At 38.6% G+C, this 19,352-nt stretch overlaps 1 protein-coding gene across 1 annotated transcript in view; it reads right to left on the bottom strand.

The window, feature by feature from the left end:
• Positions 1-19,352, bottom strand: part of KCNH3 (potassium voltage-gated channel subfamily H member 3) — a 407,712-nt gene that overhangs the window by 170,628 nt on the left and 217,732 nt on the right. The window contains exon 6 of the mRNA XM_053708084.1: positions 11,456-11,705. Within this exon, the coding sequence (XP_053564059.1) occupies positions 11,456-11,705 (250 nt within the window). The remainder of the gene's footprint in view (positions 1-11,455; positions 11,706-19,352) is intronic.

Here is a 19,352-nt window from a genome sequence, read left to right as displayed (position 1 = left end):
TAGAGAAGCAGTGACTCTGGGAATGCTTTCTAAGGCTAAGCTATAACTACAGTCTTAAATTGTCAAATAATTACAGTTTCATTTATTGAAAACTGAGGCCTAGATTTGGAGTTTGGTGGTAACCGTGAAAACCAGCGTTAGAGGCTCCTAACGCTGGTTTTAGGCTACCTCCGGTATTTGGAGTCAGTCAAAAAAGGGTCTAACGCTCACTTTTCAGCCGCGACTTTTCAATACCGCAGATCCCCTTACGTCAATTGCGTATCCTATCTTTTCAATAGGATTTTTCTAACTCCGGTATTTAGAGTCGTGTCTGAAGTGAGCGTTAGAATTCTAACGACAGGGAGGAACCGGAAGGGGAGGAGCTAGCAGCAAGATGGATGCTGGCACGCTGCTCTAAACTGAAGGGCAATATCGATCACCCCCCACCTGCGCTTATCCTTGGCCAGAGAGAACCTATCTGGTCTGGATATCCTTTTGCAGAAGCCGGCTCCTCAATTGCAGACGGACTCAGGAGCAGAGTCATTACGCCAGGCGGCGTTCTCGCACATATCTACTGGGCCTAAAGACATACAAACAGTGTGGTGGAACCAGCCTAAAAGATAACGGCCAAAGGAAGGGGGACAGAGTTGCTGTTGTGGAGGCACAGATCACGGAGGTGTCCGAGTTCAGTGGCCTCGTTTCTTACTGTGACCGGTAATCCCTTTCGCCAGAAGAGCTAGGCGCACCTCACTATCTCAGTCAGGATACTCCCGCATGCTGGAGGCGTAGTTCCGCATAGCCGTAAGCCTGAACATCCAAGGACCAAAGTGAGGCTTGGCAGCGTGAGGACGCTGAGACCCGATTGGCAGTACGGCGAAACTCTCTTGCAGGAAGTGCTGTATGCGGGAGGCAGGTACCAGCGGAGATGAGAATCGGAACAACTGAGAACACAGGAGACTCGAAGGAGAGAGGACGCATGAGTGGAGCTGGTAACAGGGGCAAGGTCTCCACTGCTCCGGTTTGGTAAGATTGTCTCTGTATCATCTCAAGTTTGGTCAAGCCAAGAACTGTTCCCTTAAAACTTGCTAGAAAAGTTATATATATAGCGAGGTTAAAGGGGCTTTAATCCACTCTACAAGCAAAGGGCAATTATTATCTTTACACACTTTGTTCTACGAACTTGGACTGTTTAAATTTTGGCTCTTGGGGACATTTAATATCTGGGACACATTAGAGAGACACTCTCCGGTCTTATAATCCGGAAAAGGGAAAGAGGCCTCTCTGAAATAAAAACGGACCGTGGAGACTCACAAAGTAATAACTACCATTCTAACACCTAATATATATAATCAAGTGATTTGGTGGGTCCAAGGTGCTTAGAAGATAACTGGAAAATTAAGGCTAAGGGCCCCAGAAGCTATTGACTCTGATAAGTTTGGAATACACCTCACACCTTTTAGAGTACTAGATAAATTGTATCCCACAATGTGTCCATTCTATACAAAAAGACCCTAGAGCTGATTATGTGTGTAACAAGTTTTCTTGATATATATTGAGATAACAATCGCTGTGGTTTATATCTGATTTGATAACTCTGTTCAACAGTTATTGTTTGCTTGAGAAAGTTTCTTTGCTAAGTGTTATGAGGCTTTTTATGATATAAATCCTTCTGCAGGGAAAGGAGTCTGATAAATCCACAAAGGTTGGTTTAAAGGCCTTTGCATCTGGTCTTGAGTATAATAACCTTTTGATAGAGGGTATTCTAGACTGTTTTTCTATAGCAATTAACAATTTTTTCAGACAATATAACTATTCTTGTTATTTATATTGGGAATTAGCAGACTGAGATCAATATATTTTTCTGTAGGTGGCATTCACATATTCACCCGTTTTTTTAAATATAGTAAAAAGTTAGAGGGTTTCCTTTTCACAATAATTGTTTTTTAGGTTAAGTAGATTATGTATACAGAATGTTTTTTCTGATGCATGCCTTGCTGTCTCTTTTTCCTTTTCACCCTTTTCCCTTGAACACACACATTTTGAGATAAAGAAAGACACTTTTACACATTGCGTGATTTGTTCTAGCTTGGTGATATTGCTAGACTGTGTGCCTTTTTTAGCACAAATACACTTTTTCTGTAACATATCCTAACCGGATATAGACTTTAAACTCACTTAAAAGGATCCAAGATCAAGACAGAGTATTACATTCCAACTATAGATATTTTATGCAGGATCTAGCTTAATTTTTGTCACTCACTCACTTAATACATGGAAAGATTTATTTCACATACTAAATCCACCCCACCCAATATGCCACCCAAATCAAGAGAAAAAAAGCTCAAACCTAATGAGAGTAGCTCAGAGATATTTAATCCAAATGAAACAGGGGCGAGTGGTCCAGATAATGTGCTACTAATTCAACAGATCTCAGATCTGGTGATGCCACAATTTGAAGCTTTAAAATCAGAAATGGCAACTGTTACAAATGAAATTAAACAATTTTCGATCCGCATGAATGATGTAGAGACAAGAGTATCTGATGTAGAAGACAGATTTATAGTACAAGACCAGATGGTCAATGCACACGATGTTAAACTCTCAGTGATGCAAGGTAAAATCGAGGAATTAGAGGATAGGGCGAGGCGCAACAACTTAAGGGTTGTAGGACTACCGGAAACTCCGGAGTACCAAGATCTGATTAATTTTGCTGCCATCCAGCTTCCAAAACTAGTAGGTAGCAATATAAAGAATGTAAGGATACCGATAGAGAGAGCCCATAGATTAGGCCAGCCCAGAAGAAACTTAGAGGGACACTCAAGACCTAGAGTTGTGATCATTAAATTTTTAAATTTCCAAGACAAATTCCATATCCTTAGACTATATCGTAAGAACAATAACATCATGATAGGACCCAATAAAATTTTATTATTTCAAGATTTTTCTTTAGAGACCCAAAGCAAGCGCAGGGAAATGGCTCCATACTGTTCTCGCTTGATTAAAGCCAATCTCAAGGCAAGATTAGTTTATCCAGCTAAGGTGATGTTAGAGAAAGATGGTGAAACTTATAATTTTACAAAGCCTGAAGAGATTAAGTCATTCTGTCAGAGTATAGGAATTTAATTAATGTATATATTTCGATTAAATGAATCAAAAAGAGAGGAAAAATGGGAACAATGGTGATCTCTAAAGAGATGGAGACAAATCGGATACAGGTAGTTGATTTTGTCCATGGGAATTTAATCACAGATGATCTAGAGGCGTGGAAAGGTGGAATAGTAGTGTCATTGGCGGGGAGGGAGGGGGGGGGGACCCCTCTCTTACCCTTCCCCTTTTATTTTATAAACATTTACTTTTTTATTCTTTGTGTATACTTTTAAAGTCGTTTTCTTTTCCTCCCCCCCACCCTTTTTTTTTTTTTTTTTTTTTTTTTTGTCTCCCTTTCCCTTTTTTTCACCACCCAAATGGCTTAAATGGTTAAGTTAAAACTTTTATCTTGGAACATTGGAGGGATTTCATCCCCAAGTAAAAGGAAATTGGTTATTAGACATCTAGGACTCCAAAATCCTGATATAGTTTTTATGCAAGAAACCCATCTTAGACCTAAGGAGGCTATCAAACTTAAAAGCAAATGGGTTGGGGAGGTATTATTCACACCATATGATAAATCTAAGAGAGGTTTAGCCATATTAATTCATAAGCAATTGGACTATCAAATTATAATGATAGAAAATGATCAGAATGGGAGGTACCAAATTTTGGAAATAGTAGTAAATGGTGTTAAATTTATTTACTGTAATGTATATGGCCCCAATCTGCTAGATAAAAGTTTTTGGGAAGAACTAAGATTAAAATTGTTTCTGCACTCGGGGAAAAATTTAACAGTTATCGGTGATTTCAATATGGCCTTCTCCCAGGTATTGGACAGATCTAAGACCAGGAGGGTGCTGAGGAAAGCTAGGGGAGCAGATATTCTTCAAAGATTTACTAAAAGTTTAGTTTTACAAGATATTTGGCGAGTACAGAACCCGGACTGTCGGGAGTATACTTGTGCCTCTTGGGCACATGCCTCGTTTTCGAGGATTGATTATTTTCTAGTTGCAAAGCATATGCTGAAATTTAAAATGCGGGCAGAAATTCAGGATATCGTGATCTCTGATCACGCTATCATCTCCTTAGAGCTGGGTCTAAGTGGTAAAGCCTCGGCAGCAAACAAGTTTTTCTTTCCCCAATATCTTTATAACAATTCCCATTTTAAAAAATGGATTCCAAAGAGATGGTATCAATTTGTGAGTGATAATCTAGACTATATTGATAAGCCAGAAATCCTCTGGGAAACCGCGAAAGCGGTTTTCAGAGGGGAGATTAAGGCGTATACAGCAAAAATGAGGGCAATATGGGGGAAAAGGGAGGAGCAGTTAGCAAACACTTTAACCAACAACTATAGGAGATATCTGGTCAATCCCTCGCCTGAACAATGGCAAAAATATAAAGATAGCAAAGCTATGTACGATCTCTTTCTTAAACAACATTCCGTTTCAGAAGATCTAAAGTTGAAGGCCTTATATTCTGGGGTACATGGGGTTTCAGCTAAATACTTAGCAAGGATAGTCAAGATCAGACAGCAGAAGAATTATATTTCAGCAATTAACTATAGGAATAGAAGAGTCACCGACCCCTTATCAATCAGAGAAGCTTTCTTTCAGACTTACCAAGAACTATATGCGGAGAAACAGATTAATTTTGTTTCAAAACAGCAGTTCTGGCAAGGGTTATCCTTGCCCCAAATTAAGAAAGAGGACCTTTTAGAATTGAACAAACCCTTTACTGTGGAAGAAATTGTAAAGGCTATTCAGAAGTTGAAGTTAGGGAAAACCCCGGGGCCAGACTCTCTGCCAGCAGAATTTTATAAACTACTTCCAGATCAGATCCCAATGGTCCTAGTTAACTTATTTAACGATTACTTTATCAGGAACAAACCGCAATCTATTCTATTTGCGGCTTCCAACGTAGTTTTAATTCCCAAAAAAGGCAAAGATCTAGAGCTAACCACATCATACAGGCCCATATCGCTTCTGAACCAGGACTATAAAATTCTAACATATATCCTGGCTAATAGACTGAAAGCTTCTTTGGGAGACTTGGTTCACCCAGATCAGACGGGTTTCATGACGGGTAGGAATCCCGTTAAAAATCTTAGGAAATTACAATTAGTCCTAGATTTCTTTTGGAATAAAACAGAAAGACATAGGGCCTCCCCCAAACCAGATCTTGCTATACTCACAATCGACGCTGAAAAAGCTTTCGATTCCATTATATGGGATCACCTGATAACAGCATTAGGAAAATTTGGTATAACCGGTTCTTTTCAACATTTCATCACACAATTATATAAGGGGCCAACCTCTACACTCATAGTTAATGGGGAACAGACTGAGAGAATTACTCTGGGGCGGGGTACTCGCCAGGGGTGCCCTTTGTCCCCATTTCTCTTTAACTTATCTCTTGAACCTCTTGCAATTCTTTTAAGGCGAGAAATTCGGGGTATTCAATTGGGAGGACATAAGCTAGTTCTGTCTCTGTTCGCAGACGATCTTCTGCTATTTCTCAGTAATTCAAGGATCGCTATCCCCCGATTATTGGAACTATGTAATCTTTTCAGCTCCTTCTCAGGATATAAAATCAATTACGATAAATCAGAGATCATGTGGATTCGCAAACCTACAATCCCCTGTAATCATCCATTCTTAGAAGCTACCCAGATAACGTATTTAGGTATTACTTTGAGTAGGGACCCCAATAGGTGGTATGAGCTAAACTTTAAGAAGTGCATTAAGGGCTTGGCTCTGAAATTGCAGAACTGGGGTAACCTCCCTTTATCCCTTACTGCTCGAATTATGTTAATTAAAGTGGTGTTATTCCCTAAACTCTTATATTTCTTGCAGAATCTTCCGCTTTTGCTATACAAGAAAGACCTAGATACCCTCAACAGGGCATTTAACCAGTTTATTTGGCAGGGCAAGAAACCATGGATCTCATTATTTAAATTAACACTCCCTAAAGTTTTTGGAGGCATGGCGTGCCCCAATATAAAATTCTACAACTATGCTACAGTAGCCAAATTCGCCCTGGATTGGATTACTGAAAAGGGCTTGATCTCGTTTTACGAGATAGAATCTGCATTGATAAAACCCTTCAGTCTAAAGTCGATTCTTCATCATACGGCAAATAAACTTCCAGATCAAGTTTATCAGATGCTTACTTTTAAATATATTGTATATGCATGGCAGAAAATATGTAAGGAATTGGGAGTAGACTTCAGAAAATCAGAATTTCTACCTTTAATTGGTAACCCGAGTTTCCCAATTGCTTGTGAACCTTCGGTTTTTGAGCTATGGGCTAAATGTGGAGTGAATTATGTAATACAGATATGTGAAGGTGAAAACTTGAGGCTCCGTTCGTTTGAGAACATTGTTCAGCAATTTCATCTCCCTAGGTCGAGTTTCTTTGCATATTTGCAAATTAGGCACTGGGTGGAGAAATTGAGATCAGATTCAGGACCGGGGATAGATACTAAATACCTGAAACATATAATCTCACAATATCGTGGTGGGGTTAATTCGATTTCCCAAGTATACCATGCTATAATGAAATCGGGGGGCCAGAATAACCTTGCAGATATTTCAACAAAATGGGCAAAAGAAAAACTGAGAGTAGAAAGTGAGGTTATTACTCAGAGCTTCTCATTGGCAGCTAGGGCAACTTATATGCATACATGGAAAGAATCCCACTTAAAATTAATAAATAGGGCTTATCTTACTCCAGCTAGGCTGGCAAAATGGAATTGGGAAAGTAGGTACTGTCCTAAATGTAGTAAGGAATGCACAGATTATGTTCATGCTTTTTGGGCTTGCCCAAAAAATTTCCAATTTTGGCAGAAGATTAATTTCTGGGCCTCCAAGATAATGGGGACTAAGGTTAAACTGACGTTACTTCAGGTACTGTTTTTATGTAAATACAACATTGCCCTTCCTAATAATAGATTTATCAATGTATTGGTTCTGACAGCCCGTAATCTAATTTTAAGGAATTGGAGGAACCATAAACCACTCAAATTCACAGATTTCTTGAAAGAGGTTCAGTATCAAATGGTGCTGGATCAATATAATATAAGAGCTATTAACCCCAAACAAGTTTCTAGATTTTTCAGTAAATGGAAGATCTACATTATCTCACTCCCTATGGATCTACAAAACAGGTGGTGTTATACTTTAAATCTTCCCCCTGGCTGCAACACCAAATAGAACGTGGTCTCTGCCCTAGACTATGGTTCGGCAATGAATAAGGGAATGGTGGGATTTGTTCCCTTCCATCACTCCGCCCTCTCCTCCCTCTCTTCTCCCCCCCCCCCTTTTTTTTTTTTTTCTTTCCCCTCCCTTCCCCCCCCCCCTCTCCTCCCTATTTGATTCTCATGTCCACCTCTACCTCCCTTATAATATAGGCTCGTGATAATATAAGTTAATTTAAATTATACAAGAGATAATGGGAATTGGTAGACGTTCATACCTTCAAGTAATAGAGGAGATTTAATCGATAGACGTATCTCTCGATATACTTGTCAAGAGTACTTTTGGTGCAGAATACTTTACCAGTCTAAATTATACCCTAAATGAGATAAACGACATACAATAAGGAGGACGAAGATTCTTGAGAATTAGGTAAAGGTAACAGTTTATATATCATTAGGGCCCTTCTGTGAAGAAGAAGGGTGCTCTCTTCTTTTTTTCTCCCTTTCTTCTTAAACTTCTTTTCCTTCAACTATTAGTCAATTCTCTCTACCTATTGGTCCATTCCTCACTAGGTCTGTAGTTGTTGTTAATTAGTTTGACAAGAAGAACATATGTATTGAATATTGTAATAAGTTTATAATTAGGAGAGGAGGCTTTTTTCTAGCAGATTAATGCAATCAAAGGACAATGATCTTCCTTCTTATGTTTTGATTTTTTTTTTATTTTCTGCTCTTTTTCTTTTCCCTTTTACTTCCCTTCCCTTACTACGGTCAAGATAATGTAAGTAGTAAGAAATTGAAAAACAATTATACAGTTAGGATAACTGTCAATTTTATTTGATAAGTAATAATGTGAATCTATGACATAATAGAATTGTATGGTATGGGAGCTGTGTCTCCCAACAATGTTTCTTTTGTTTACAACGATGAATAAAACTTTTAAAACTTAAAAAAAAAAAAAAAAAGAATTCTAACGACAAAACTCCAGCCGCAGAAAAAAGTCAGTAGTTTTGAGCTTTCTGGGCTAACGCCGGTTCATAAAGCTCTTAACTACTGTGCTCTAAAGTACACTAACACCCATAAACTACCTATGTACCCCTAAACCGAGGTCCCCCCACATCGCCGCCACTCTATTAATTTTTTTAACCCCTAATCTGCCGACCGCCACCTACGTTATCCTTATGTACCCCTAATCTGCTGCCCCTAACACCGCCAACCCCTATATTATATTTATTAACCCCTAACCTGCCCCCCACAACGTCGCAGCCAGCTACCTACAATAATTAACCCCTAATCTGCCGACCGCAAAGCGCAGCTACTTAAGTTATCCTTATGTACCCCTAATCTGCTGCCCCTAACACCGCCGACCCCTATATTATATTTATTAACCCCTAATCTGCCCCCCTCAACGTCGCCTCCACCTGCCTACACTTATTAACCCCTAATCTGCCGAGCGGACCGCACCGCTACTATAATAAAGTTATTAACCCCTAATCCGCCTCACTAACCCTATAATAAATAGTATTAACCCCTAATCTGCCCTCCCTAACATCGCCGACACCTAACTTCAATTATTAACCCCTAATCTGCCGACCGGAGCTCACCGCTATTCTAATAAATGTATTAACCCCTAAAGCTAAGTCTAACCCTAACACTAACACCCCCCTAACTTAAATATAATTTAAATCTAACGAAATTAATTAACTCTTATTAAATAAATTATTCCTATTTAAAGCTAAATACTTACCTGTAAAATAAATCCTAATATAGCTACAATATAAATTATAATTATATTATAGCTATTTTAGGATTAATATTTATTTTACAGGTAACTTTGTATTTATTTTAACCAGGTACAATAGCTATTAAATAGTTAAGAACTATTTAATAGCTAAAATAGTTAAAATAATTACAAAATTACCTGTAAAATAAATCCTAACCTAAGTTACAATTAAACCTAACACTATACTATCATTAAATTAATTAAATAAAATACCTACAATTACCTACAATTAAACCTAACACTACACTATCAATACATTAATTAAATACAATACCTACAAATAACTACAATGAAATAAACTAACTAAAGTACAAAAAATAAAAAAGAACTAAGTTACAAAAAATAAAAAAATATTTACAAACATAAGAAAAAGATTACAACAATTTTAAACTAATTAAACCTACTCTAAGCCCCCTAATAAAATAACAAAGACCCCCAAAATAAAAAATGCCCTACCCTATTCTAAATTACTAAAGTTCAAAGCTCTTTTACCTTACCAGCCCTGAACAGGGCCCTTTGCGGGGCATGCCCCAAGAAGTTCAGCTCTTTTGCCTGTAAAAAAACCATACAATACCCCCCCCCAACATTACAACCCACCACCCACATACCCCTAATCTAACCCAAACCCCCCTTAAATAAACCTAACACTAAGCCCCTGAAGATCATCCTACCTTGTCTTCACCTCACCGGGTATCACCGATCGGTCCTGGCTCCAAAATCTTCATCCAACCCAAGTGGGGGCTGGCGATCCATCATCCGGTGGCTGAAGAGGTCCAGAAGAGGCTCCAAAGTCTTCATCCTATCCGGGAAGAAGAGTAGATCCGGACCGGCAACCATCATCTTCCAAGCGGCATCTTCTATCTTCATCCGATGAGGACCGGCTCCATCCTGAAGACCTCCACCGCGGACCCATCTTCATCCGGCAACGTCCAACTGAAGAATGACGGTTCCTTTAAGGGACGTCATCCAAGATGGCTGTTCCGATTTTATTTAATTAATTTAATGATAGTATAGTGTTAGGTTTAATTGTAACTTAGGTTAGGATTTATTTTACAGGTAATGTTGTAATTATTTTAACTATTTTAGCTATTAAATAGTTCTTAACTATTTAATAGCTATTGTACCTGGTTAAAATAAATACAAAGTTACCTGTAAAATAAATATTAATCCTAAAATAGCTATAATATAATTATAATTTATATTGTAGCTATATTAGGATTTATTTTACAGGTAAGTATTTAGCTTTAAATAGGAATAATTTATTTAATAAGAGTTAATTAATTTCATTAGATTTAAATTATATTTAAGTTAGGGGGGTGTTAGTGTTAGGGTTAGACTTAGCTTTAGGGGTTAATACATTTATTAGAATAGCGGTGAGCTCCGGTCGGCAGATTAGGGGTTAATAATTGAAGTTAGGTGTCGTCAATGTTAGGGAGGGCAGATTAGGGGTTAATACCATTTATTATAGGGTTAGTGAGGCGGATTAGGGGTTAATAACTTTATTATGATAGCGGTGCAGTCCGCTCGGCAGATTAGGGGTTAATAAGTGTAGGCAGGTGGAGGCGACGTTGTGGGGGCAGATTAGGGGTTAATAAATATAATATAGGGGTCGGCGGTGTTAGGGGCAGCAGATTAGGGGAACATAAGGATAATGTAAGTAGCGGCGGTTTACGGAGCAGCAGATTAGGGGTTAAAAATAATATGCAGGGGTCAGCGATAGCGGGGGTGGGAGATTAGGGGTTAATAAGTGTAAGGCTAGGGGTGTTTAGACTCGGGGTACATGTTAGGGTGTTAGGTGCAGACGTAGGAAGTGTTTCCCCATAGCAAACAATGGGGCTGCGTTAGGAGCTGAACGCGGCTTTTTTGCAGGTGTTAGGTTTTTTTTCAGCTCAAACAGCCTCATTGTTTCCTATGGGGGAATCGTGCACGAGCACGTTTTTGAGGCTGGCCGCGTCCGTAAGCAACTCTGGTATCGAGAGTTGAAGCTGCGTTAAATATGCTCTACACTCCATTTTTGGAGCCTAACGCAGCCTTTATGTGGACTCTCAATACCAGAGTTGTTTTTATGGTGCGGCCAGAAAAAAGCCAGCGTTAGCTACGCCAGTCCTTACCGACAAAACTCTAAATCTAGCCGTAAGAAAGAGAAGTGCTCAACTTGTGACAGAGTTTAATAGCTTGCCCTATGGGAAAGTACCCAACCAGGGTGCAGCCACTTTTAGCACAGTTGTGTTTGTTTCAACAACATTTTCTTGCATTATATGAGCCCAATCCCAATATTATCTGTCCCACTTCTATTTGCTAGTTTCAGTTCTGTTAACTGACAAATAAATTAAGATGTAATAGGAAGTTCAGGCATCTTACTAATTGCAATTCATCAACTCTTTACACCATCACTTGACAGTCACCTAGAATAAAGAGGATTTCCACCAAGAGGTCACATGTACTTGGAGGGCTGCGCGGACCAGAAGTCCCTTCCTCTTTACCACTGCTGAAACAGACACTGTAGGGTACAGTCACTGCCACATACAAGGTGGCCAGTAGGATCAAGCAGTCCCAGCATGCCTTGAAGGTGCCATAGTGCAGAAGGATAAAGGGTGATTTACGCATAGACACTACTTTATACTCTGGTACTCGAGGTTTCTCTCCAAAAACAGCCTGTAAGAAGAAAGGGACAAATTAAATTGATGTTAAATAAAAAGGCAGCATGAGACATGAAAAGATGCAGTAAAATATTAATATAAATACAGGTAGCTCTCAGTTTACGCCGGGGTTAGGTTCCAGAAGGAATGGTTGTAAATCGAAACCGTTGTAAATTGAAACCCAGTTTATAATGTAAGTCAATGGGAAGTGAGGGAGTTAGGTTCCAGGTCCCTCTCACAATTGTCATAAGTAACACCTAATACATTATTTTTAAAGCTTTGAAATGAAGACTTAAAATGCTAAACAGCATTATAAACCTAATAAAATAATCACACAACACAGACTTCACTTGCATTTTTCTGCAAACAGTTCTTTCTATACATTCCAATCTGGACTGATTTATAGACAGGAAGATCTTGTTCCTTTGAAATCTGCTCGATAGCTCAGGTCTGGTTAAACTGATTAATTTCAGCTTGCTTGGCTTTGCTGCAACACAAGCGGACAGTTCCACCTACTGGCTATTTTAATAAATGCACTGTTTCTCTATGCTTTTCAATAGCAGTCACATAACTGGAAAAAAGATTGTTATTCTGAAACAGTGTAAATTGAACCTTTGTAAACCGAGGGCCACCTGTATCTTATAATTACTTAGAACCAATAAGATGCAACAACAAGTTAGTTATTTACCTCTGGATATTGTTAAAGGGACATGAAACTCAAAATAGTTCTGTCATGATTCAGATAGAGAATACAATTTTAAACAACTTTCTAATTTACTTCTATTATATAATTTGTTTCATTCTCTTAGTATTATTTGTTGAAGAAGCAGCAATGCACTACTGGTTGCTGACAGAACACATGGGTGAGCCAATGACAATCGGTGTATATATATATATATATATATATATATATATATATATGCATCCACCAATCAGCAGCTAGAACCTAGGTTCTTTACGGCTCCTGAGCTTGCCAAGATAAACCTTTCAGCAAAGGATAACAAGAGAAGGAAGCAAATTAAATAATAGAAGTAAATTGGAAAAGTTGTTTAAAATCGTAGTCTCTATCTGAATCATGAAAGAAAAATTTTGGGTTTCATGTCCCTTTAAGATAGTTGACTGTCCTGTTGGTTTTATATATGATGTGCATTTCATAATGATGACGCATTGTAAATATATTCAGTGTTGTGCAGGGATCCCCTTACTTGCATGATGCCTTTATAGAAGTTCAATTAAACAGACATTCTATTGTGAAACTTACATATGCTAATTTATTAGAGGATGCCATTTTTGCTCTATTGACCCTACTTAACTATCAGATAGATTACGAGTTATGCGCACTATATGGAAATTAACGAACGCAACAAAAGTTGCGTTATTTAACCCCCTATAGCGCAGCCATTACAAGTTTTTCAAAACCCAGCTTGTGCGTGGAATATGGTGCTTTTAAGCTCCATACCGCACAAAAAACAAGCGCTGTTTTGATGTGCTCATGCACGCTTTCCCCATAGTCAATCAATGGGGAGAGCGGGTCAGAAAAAAGTCTAACATCTTCAATCACAGGAAAAGAAAAGCTCCGTAACGCAGCCCCATTTATGTCTATGGGGGGGAAAAAAACTAACATTTAAACCTAACATCCTAACACAAACCCAGAGTCTAAATACCCCTATTCTGCCCCCCACGGACATCACCGGCACCTACATAATGTTATTAACCCCTAATCTGCTGCCCCTGATATCGCCACCACCTAAATAAAGCTATTAACCCCTAATCTGCCGCTCCCGATATCACTGCCACTATACTACAGTTAATAACCCCTATTCCCCTGCACCCCAACATCGTCCACACTATAATAAATCTATTTAACCCCTATTCCGCCGCTCCCCGACATCCCCGCAACTAAATAAAGCTATTAACCCCTAAACCTTTGGCCTCCCACATCACAACCACTAAATAAATCTATTAACCCCTAAACCACCAGCTCCCCACATCGCAAAAATCTAAAGGAAACTATTAACCCCTACACCTACCCCTAAACCTAACCCTATCCCTAAACCTAACACCCCCTAACTTTAACATAATTACAATAGAGCTAAACTAAAGTTACAATTATTAAAGTGAATGTCAATTTTGAAGCTTAAAGGGTCAGTAAACCTAAAAAATAATGTTATATAATTCTGCACATAGTGCAGAATTATATAACATTATATTAGTGCACGTTTTTTATTATATAACATTATATTAGTGCAAGTTTTTTTATTATATAACATCTCCGGTATTTTTAATAAAAATAAGAGGGTTTTCCAGACCCGCCCTCTGTGCTCTACTGAGCGGGTCTGGTTTTTCTTCAGAGCGCATCGGGCCAGCTGTTTAGTCACAGCCCGGCCCGACCGCGCCATAACATTCAATGCAGCTCGCTCCTGCTGATAGACAGAGCAGGAGCGAGCGAGCAGGAGCAAGCGGGTCTGGAAAACCCTCTTATTTTTATTAAAAATACCGGAGATGTTATGTAATAAAAAACTTGCACTAATATAATGTTATATAATTCTGTACTATGTGCAGAATTATATAACATTATTTTTTAGGTTTACTGGCCCTTTAAGTGCCCGGTTTTTAAAAATGTAATTAAAAACAGGGGCACTTTAATTCATCAAAATTTACATTTCACTCCTGTTGTGAAAAAAAATTACCTTTTAATCTTGACAGCAGCTCCAGTTTCCTCCGGTCGTTGCAAGCCAATTCTGACGTCAGAAATGATGGATAGGTCATCCTCCAATCACGGCTTTCCCCCCGGGGGAATCAGTGTCTGATTCAACGCCGTTTTTGGAGGAAGCCGGATTCCTCATTTTAGACCCAGGAAGAGGCTTTGCGATGGGTGGAGGAAGCTGGAGCTGCTGTGAAGATTAAAAGTTAAGTTTTTTTTCTCAACAGGAGTGAAATGTAAATTTTGAACAAATTTTTAAAAACCGGGCACTTTAGCATCAAAATTGATATTCACTTTAACTAAATAATACCTAGTTAAAATTAAATACTTACCTGTGAAATAAAACCTAAGATAGCTACAATATAACTGTTATATTTTAGCTAGCTTAGGTTTTATTTTTATTTCACAGGTAAGTTTGTATTTATTTTAACTAGGTAGACTAGTTAGTAAATAGTTATTAACTATTTACTAACTACCTAGTTCAAATAAATACAAACTTACCTGCGAAATAAATCCTAAACTACCTTACACTAAACTAACCTAAAATTAAAAAAAAATTAAAAAAACACTAAAATCACAAAAAATAAAAAAAAACTACCATTACAAAGAAAAACAAAACGAAATTATCCAAAAAAATAAAAATTATTCCTATTCTAATACCCTTTAGAAAAACACCCCAAAATAAAAAAACATAATTTATGTAAGAACTTACCTGATAAATTAATTTCTTTTCATATTAGCAAGAGTCCATGAGCTAGTGACGTATACATTCCTACCAGGAGGGGCAAAGTTTCCCAAACCTCAAAATGCCTATAAATACACCCCTCACCACACCCACAAATCAGTTTAACGAATAGCCAAGAAGTGGGGTGATAAAAAAGTGCGAAAGCATATAAAATAAGGAATTGGAATAGTTGTGCTTTATACAAAAAAATCATAACCACCAAAAAGGGTGAGCCTCATGGACTCTTGCTAATATGAAAGAAATGAATTTATCAGGTAAGTTCTTACATAAATTATGTTTTCTTTCATGTAATTAGCAAGAGTCCATGAGCTAGTGACGTATGGGATAATGACTACCCAAGATGTGGATCTTTCCACCCAAGAGTCACTAGAGAGGGAGGGATAAATAAAGACAGCCAATTCCTGCTGAAAATAATCCACACCCAAAATAAAGTTTAATGAAAACATAAGCAGAAGATTCAAACTGAAACCGCTGCCTGAAGTACTTTTCTACCAAAAACTGCTTCAGAAGAAGAAAACACATCAAAATGGTAGAATTTAGTAAAAGTATGCAAAGAGGACCAAGTTGCTGCTTTGCAAATCTGATCAACCGAAGCCTCATTCCTAAACGCCCAGGAAGTAGAAACTGACCTAGTAGAATGAGCTGTAATCCTTTGAGGCGGAGTTTTACCCGACTCGACATAAGCATGGTGAATTAAGGATTTCAACCAAGATGCCAAAGAAATGGCAGAAGCTTTCTGACCTTTCCTAGAACCGGAAAAGATGACAAATAGACTAGAAGTCTTACGGAAAGACTTAGTAGCCTCAACATAATATTTCAAAGCTCTAACAACATCCAAAGAATGCAACGATTTATCCTTAGAATTCTTAGGATTAGGACATAATGAAGGAACCACAATTTCTCTACTAATATTGTTGGAATTCACAACCTTAGGTAAAAATTCAAAAGAAGTTCGCAACACCGCCTTATCCTGATGAAAAATCAGAAAAGGAGACTCACAAGAAAGAGCAGATAATTCAGAGACTCTTCTGGCAGAAGAGATGGCCAAAAGGAACAAAACTTTCCAAGAAAGTAATTTAATGTCCAATGAATGCATGGGTTCAAAATGAGGAGCTTGAAGAGCCCTCAGAACCAAATTCAAACTCCAAGGAGGAGAAATTGACTTAATGACAGGTTTTATACGAACCAAAGCTTGTACAAAACAATGAATATCAGGAAGATTAGCAATCTTTCTGTGAAAAAGAACAGAAAGAGCAGAGATTTGTCCTTTCAAGGAACTTGCGGACAAACCTTTATCTAAACCATCCTGAAGAAACTGTAAAATTCTCGGAATTCTAAAAGAATGCCAGGAAAAATGATGAGAAAGACACCAAGAAATATAAGTCTTCCAGACTCTATAATATATCTCTCTAGATACAGATTTACGAGCCTGTAACATAGTATTAATCACAGAGTCAGAGAAACCTCTTTGACCAAGAATCAAGCGTTCAATCTCCATACCTTTAAATTTAAGGATTTGAGATCCTGATGGAGGAAAGGACCTTGTGACAGAAGGTCTGGTCTTAACGGAAGAGTCCACGGCTGGCAAGAGGCCATCCGGACAAGATCCGCATACCAAAACCTGTGAGGCCATGCTGGAGCTACCAGCAGAACAAACGAACATTCCTTCAGAATCTTGGAGATTACTCTTGGAAGAAGAACTAGAGGCGGAAAGATATAGGCAGGATGATACTTCCAAGGAAGTGATAATGCATCCACTGCCTCCGCCTGAGGATCCCGGGATCTGGACAGATACCTGGGAAGTTTCTTGTTTAGATGAGAAGCCATCAGATCTATTTCTGGGAGTTCCCACATTTGAACAATTTGAAGAAATACCTCTGGGTGAAGAGACCATTCGCCCGGATGCAACGTTTGGCGACTGAGATAATCCGCTTCCCAATTGTCTATACCTGGGATATGAACCGCAGAGATTAGACAGGAGCTGGATTCCGCCCAAACCAGAATTCGAGATACTTCTTTCATAGCCAGAGGACTGCGAGTCCCTCCTTGATGATTGATGTATGCCACGTTTGTGACATTGTCTGTCTGAAAACAAATGAACGACTCTCTCTTCAGAAGAGGCCAAGACTGAAGAGCTCTGAAAATTGCACGGAGTTCCAAAATATTGATCGGTAATCTCACCTCCTGAGATTCCCAAACCCCTTGTGCCGTCAGAGACCCCCACACAGCTCCCCAACCTGTAAGACTTGCATCTGTTGAGATTATAGTCCAGGTCGCAAGAACAAAAGAAGCCCCCTGAATTAAACGATGGTGATCTGTCCACCACGTTAGAGAATGTCGGACAATCGGTTTTAAAGATATTAATTGAGATATCTTTGTGTAATCCCTGCACCATTGGTTCAGCATACAGAGCTGAAGAGGTCGCATGTGAAAACGAGCAAAGGGGATCGCGTCCGATGCAGCAGTCATAAGACCTAGAATTTCCATGCATAAGGCTACCGAAGGGAATGATTGTGACTGAAGGTTTCGACAAGCTGAAATCAATTTTAGACGTCTCTTGTCTGTCAAAGATAGAGTCATGGACACTGAATCTATCTGGAACCCTAAAAAGGTTACCTTTGTCTGAGGAATCAATGAACTTTTTAGTGAATTGATCCTCCAACCATGATCTTGAAGAAACAACACAAGTCGATTCGTATGAGATTCTGCTAAATGTGAAGACTGAGCAAGTACCAAGATATCGTCCAAATAAGGAAATACCACAATACCCTGTTCTCTGATTACAGACAGAAGGGCACCGAGAACCTTTGTAAAAATTCTTGGAGCTGTAGCTAGGCCAAACGGCAGAGCCACAAACTGGTAATGCTTGTCCAGAAAAGAGAATCTCAGGAACTGATAGTGAGCTGGATGAATCGGAATATGCAGATATGCATCCTGTAAATCTATTGTAGACATATAATGCCCTTGCTGAACAAAAGGCAATATAGTCCTTACAGTTACCATTTTGAATGTTGGTATCCTTAGATAACGATTCAATATTTTTAGATCCAGAACTGGTCTGAAGGAATTCTCCTTCTTGGGTACAATGAAGAGATTCGAATAAAACCCCAGCCCCTGTTCCAAAACTGGAACTGGCATAATTACTCCAGCCAACTCTAGATCTGAAACACATTTCAGAAATGCTTGAGCTTTCACTGGGTTTACTGGGACACGGGAAAGAAAAAATCTCTTTGCAGGATGTCTTATCTTGAAACCAATTCTGTACCCTTCTGAAACAATGTTCTGAATCCAAAGATTGTGAACAGAATTGATCCAAATTTCTTTGAAAAAACGTAATCTGCCCCCTACCAGCTGAGCTGGAATGAGGGCCGCACCTTCATGTGGACTTAGAAGCTGGCTTTGCTTTTCTAGAAGGCTTGGATTTATTCCAGACTGGAGATGGTTTCCAAACTGAAACTGCTCCTGAGGATGAAGGATCAGGCTTTTGTTCTTTGTTGAAACGAAAGGAACAAAAACGATTATTAGCCCTGTTTTTACCTTTAGATTTTTTATCCTGTGGTAAAAAAGTTCCTTTCCCACCAGTAACAGTTGAGATAATAGAATCCAACTGAGAACCAAATAATTTGTTACCCTGGAAAGAAAGGGAAAGTAGAGTTGATTTAGAAGACATATCAGCATTCCAAGTTTTAAGCCATAAAGCTCTTCTAGCTAAAATAGCTAGAGACATAAACCTGACATCAACTCTGATAATATCAAAAATGGCATCACAGATAAAATTATTAGCATGTTGAAGAAGAATAATAATATTATGAGAATCATGATCTGTTACTTGTTGCGCTAAAGTTTCCAACCAAAAAGTTGAAGCTGCAGCAACATCAGCCAATGATATAGCAGGTCTAAGAAGATTACCTGAATACAGATAAGCTTTTCTTAGAAAGGATTCAATTTTCCTATCTAAAGGATCCTTAAAGGAAGTACCATCTGCCGTAGGAATAGTAGTACGTTTAGCAAGGGTAGAAATAGCCTCATCAACTTTAGGGATTTTGTCCCAAAACTCTAATCTGTCGGACGGTACAGGATATAATTGCTTAAAACGTTTAGAAGGAGTAAATGAATTACCCAAATTATTCCATTCTCTGGAAATTACTTCAGAAATAGCACCAGGAACAGGAAAAACTTCTGGAATAACCACAGGAGATCTAAAGACCTTGTCT

The sequence above is a fragment of the Bombina bombina genome, chromosome 3 (genome assembly GCF_027579735.1).
Source record: "Bombina bombina isolate aBomBom1 chromosome 3, aBomBom1.pri, whole genome shotgun sequence".
NCBI classification, from domain to species: domain Eukaryota; kingdom Metazoa; phylum Chordata; class Amphibia; order Anura; family Bombinatoridae; genus Bombina; species Bombina bombina.
Note: the sequence above shows the minus strand (reverse complement) of the source record. Positions and strands in the feature narration are given on the sequence as shown.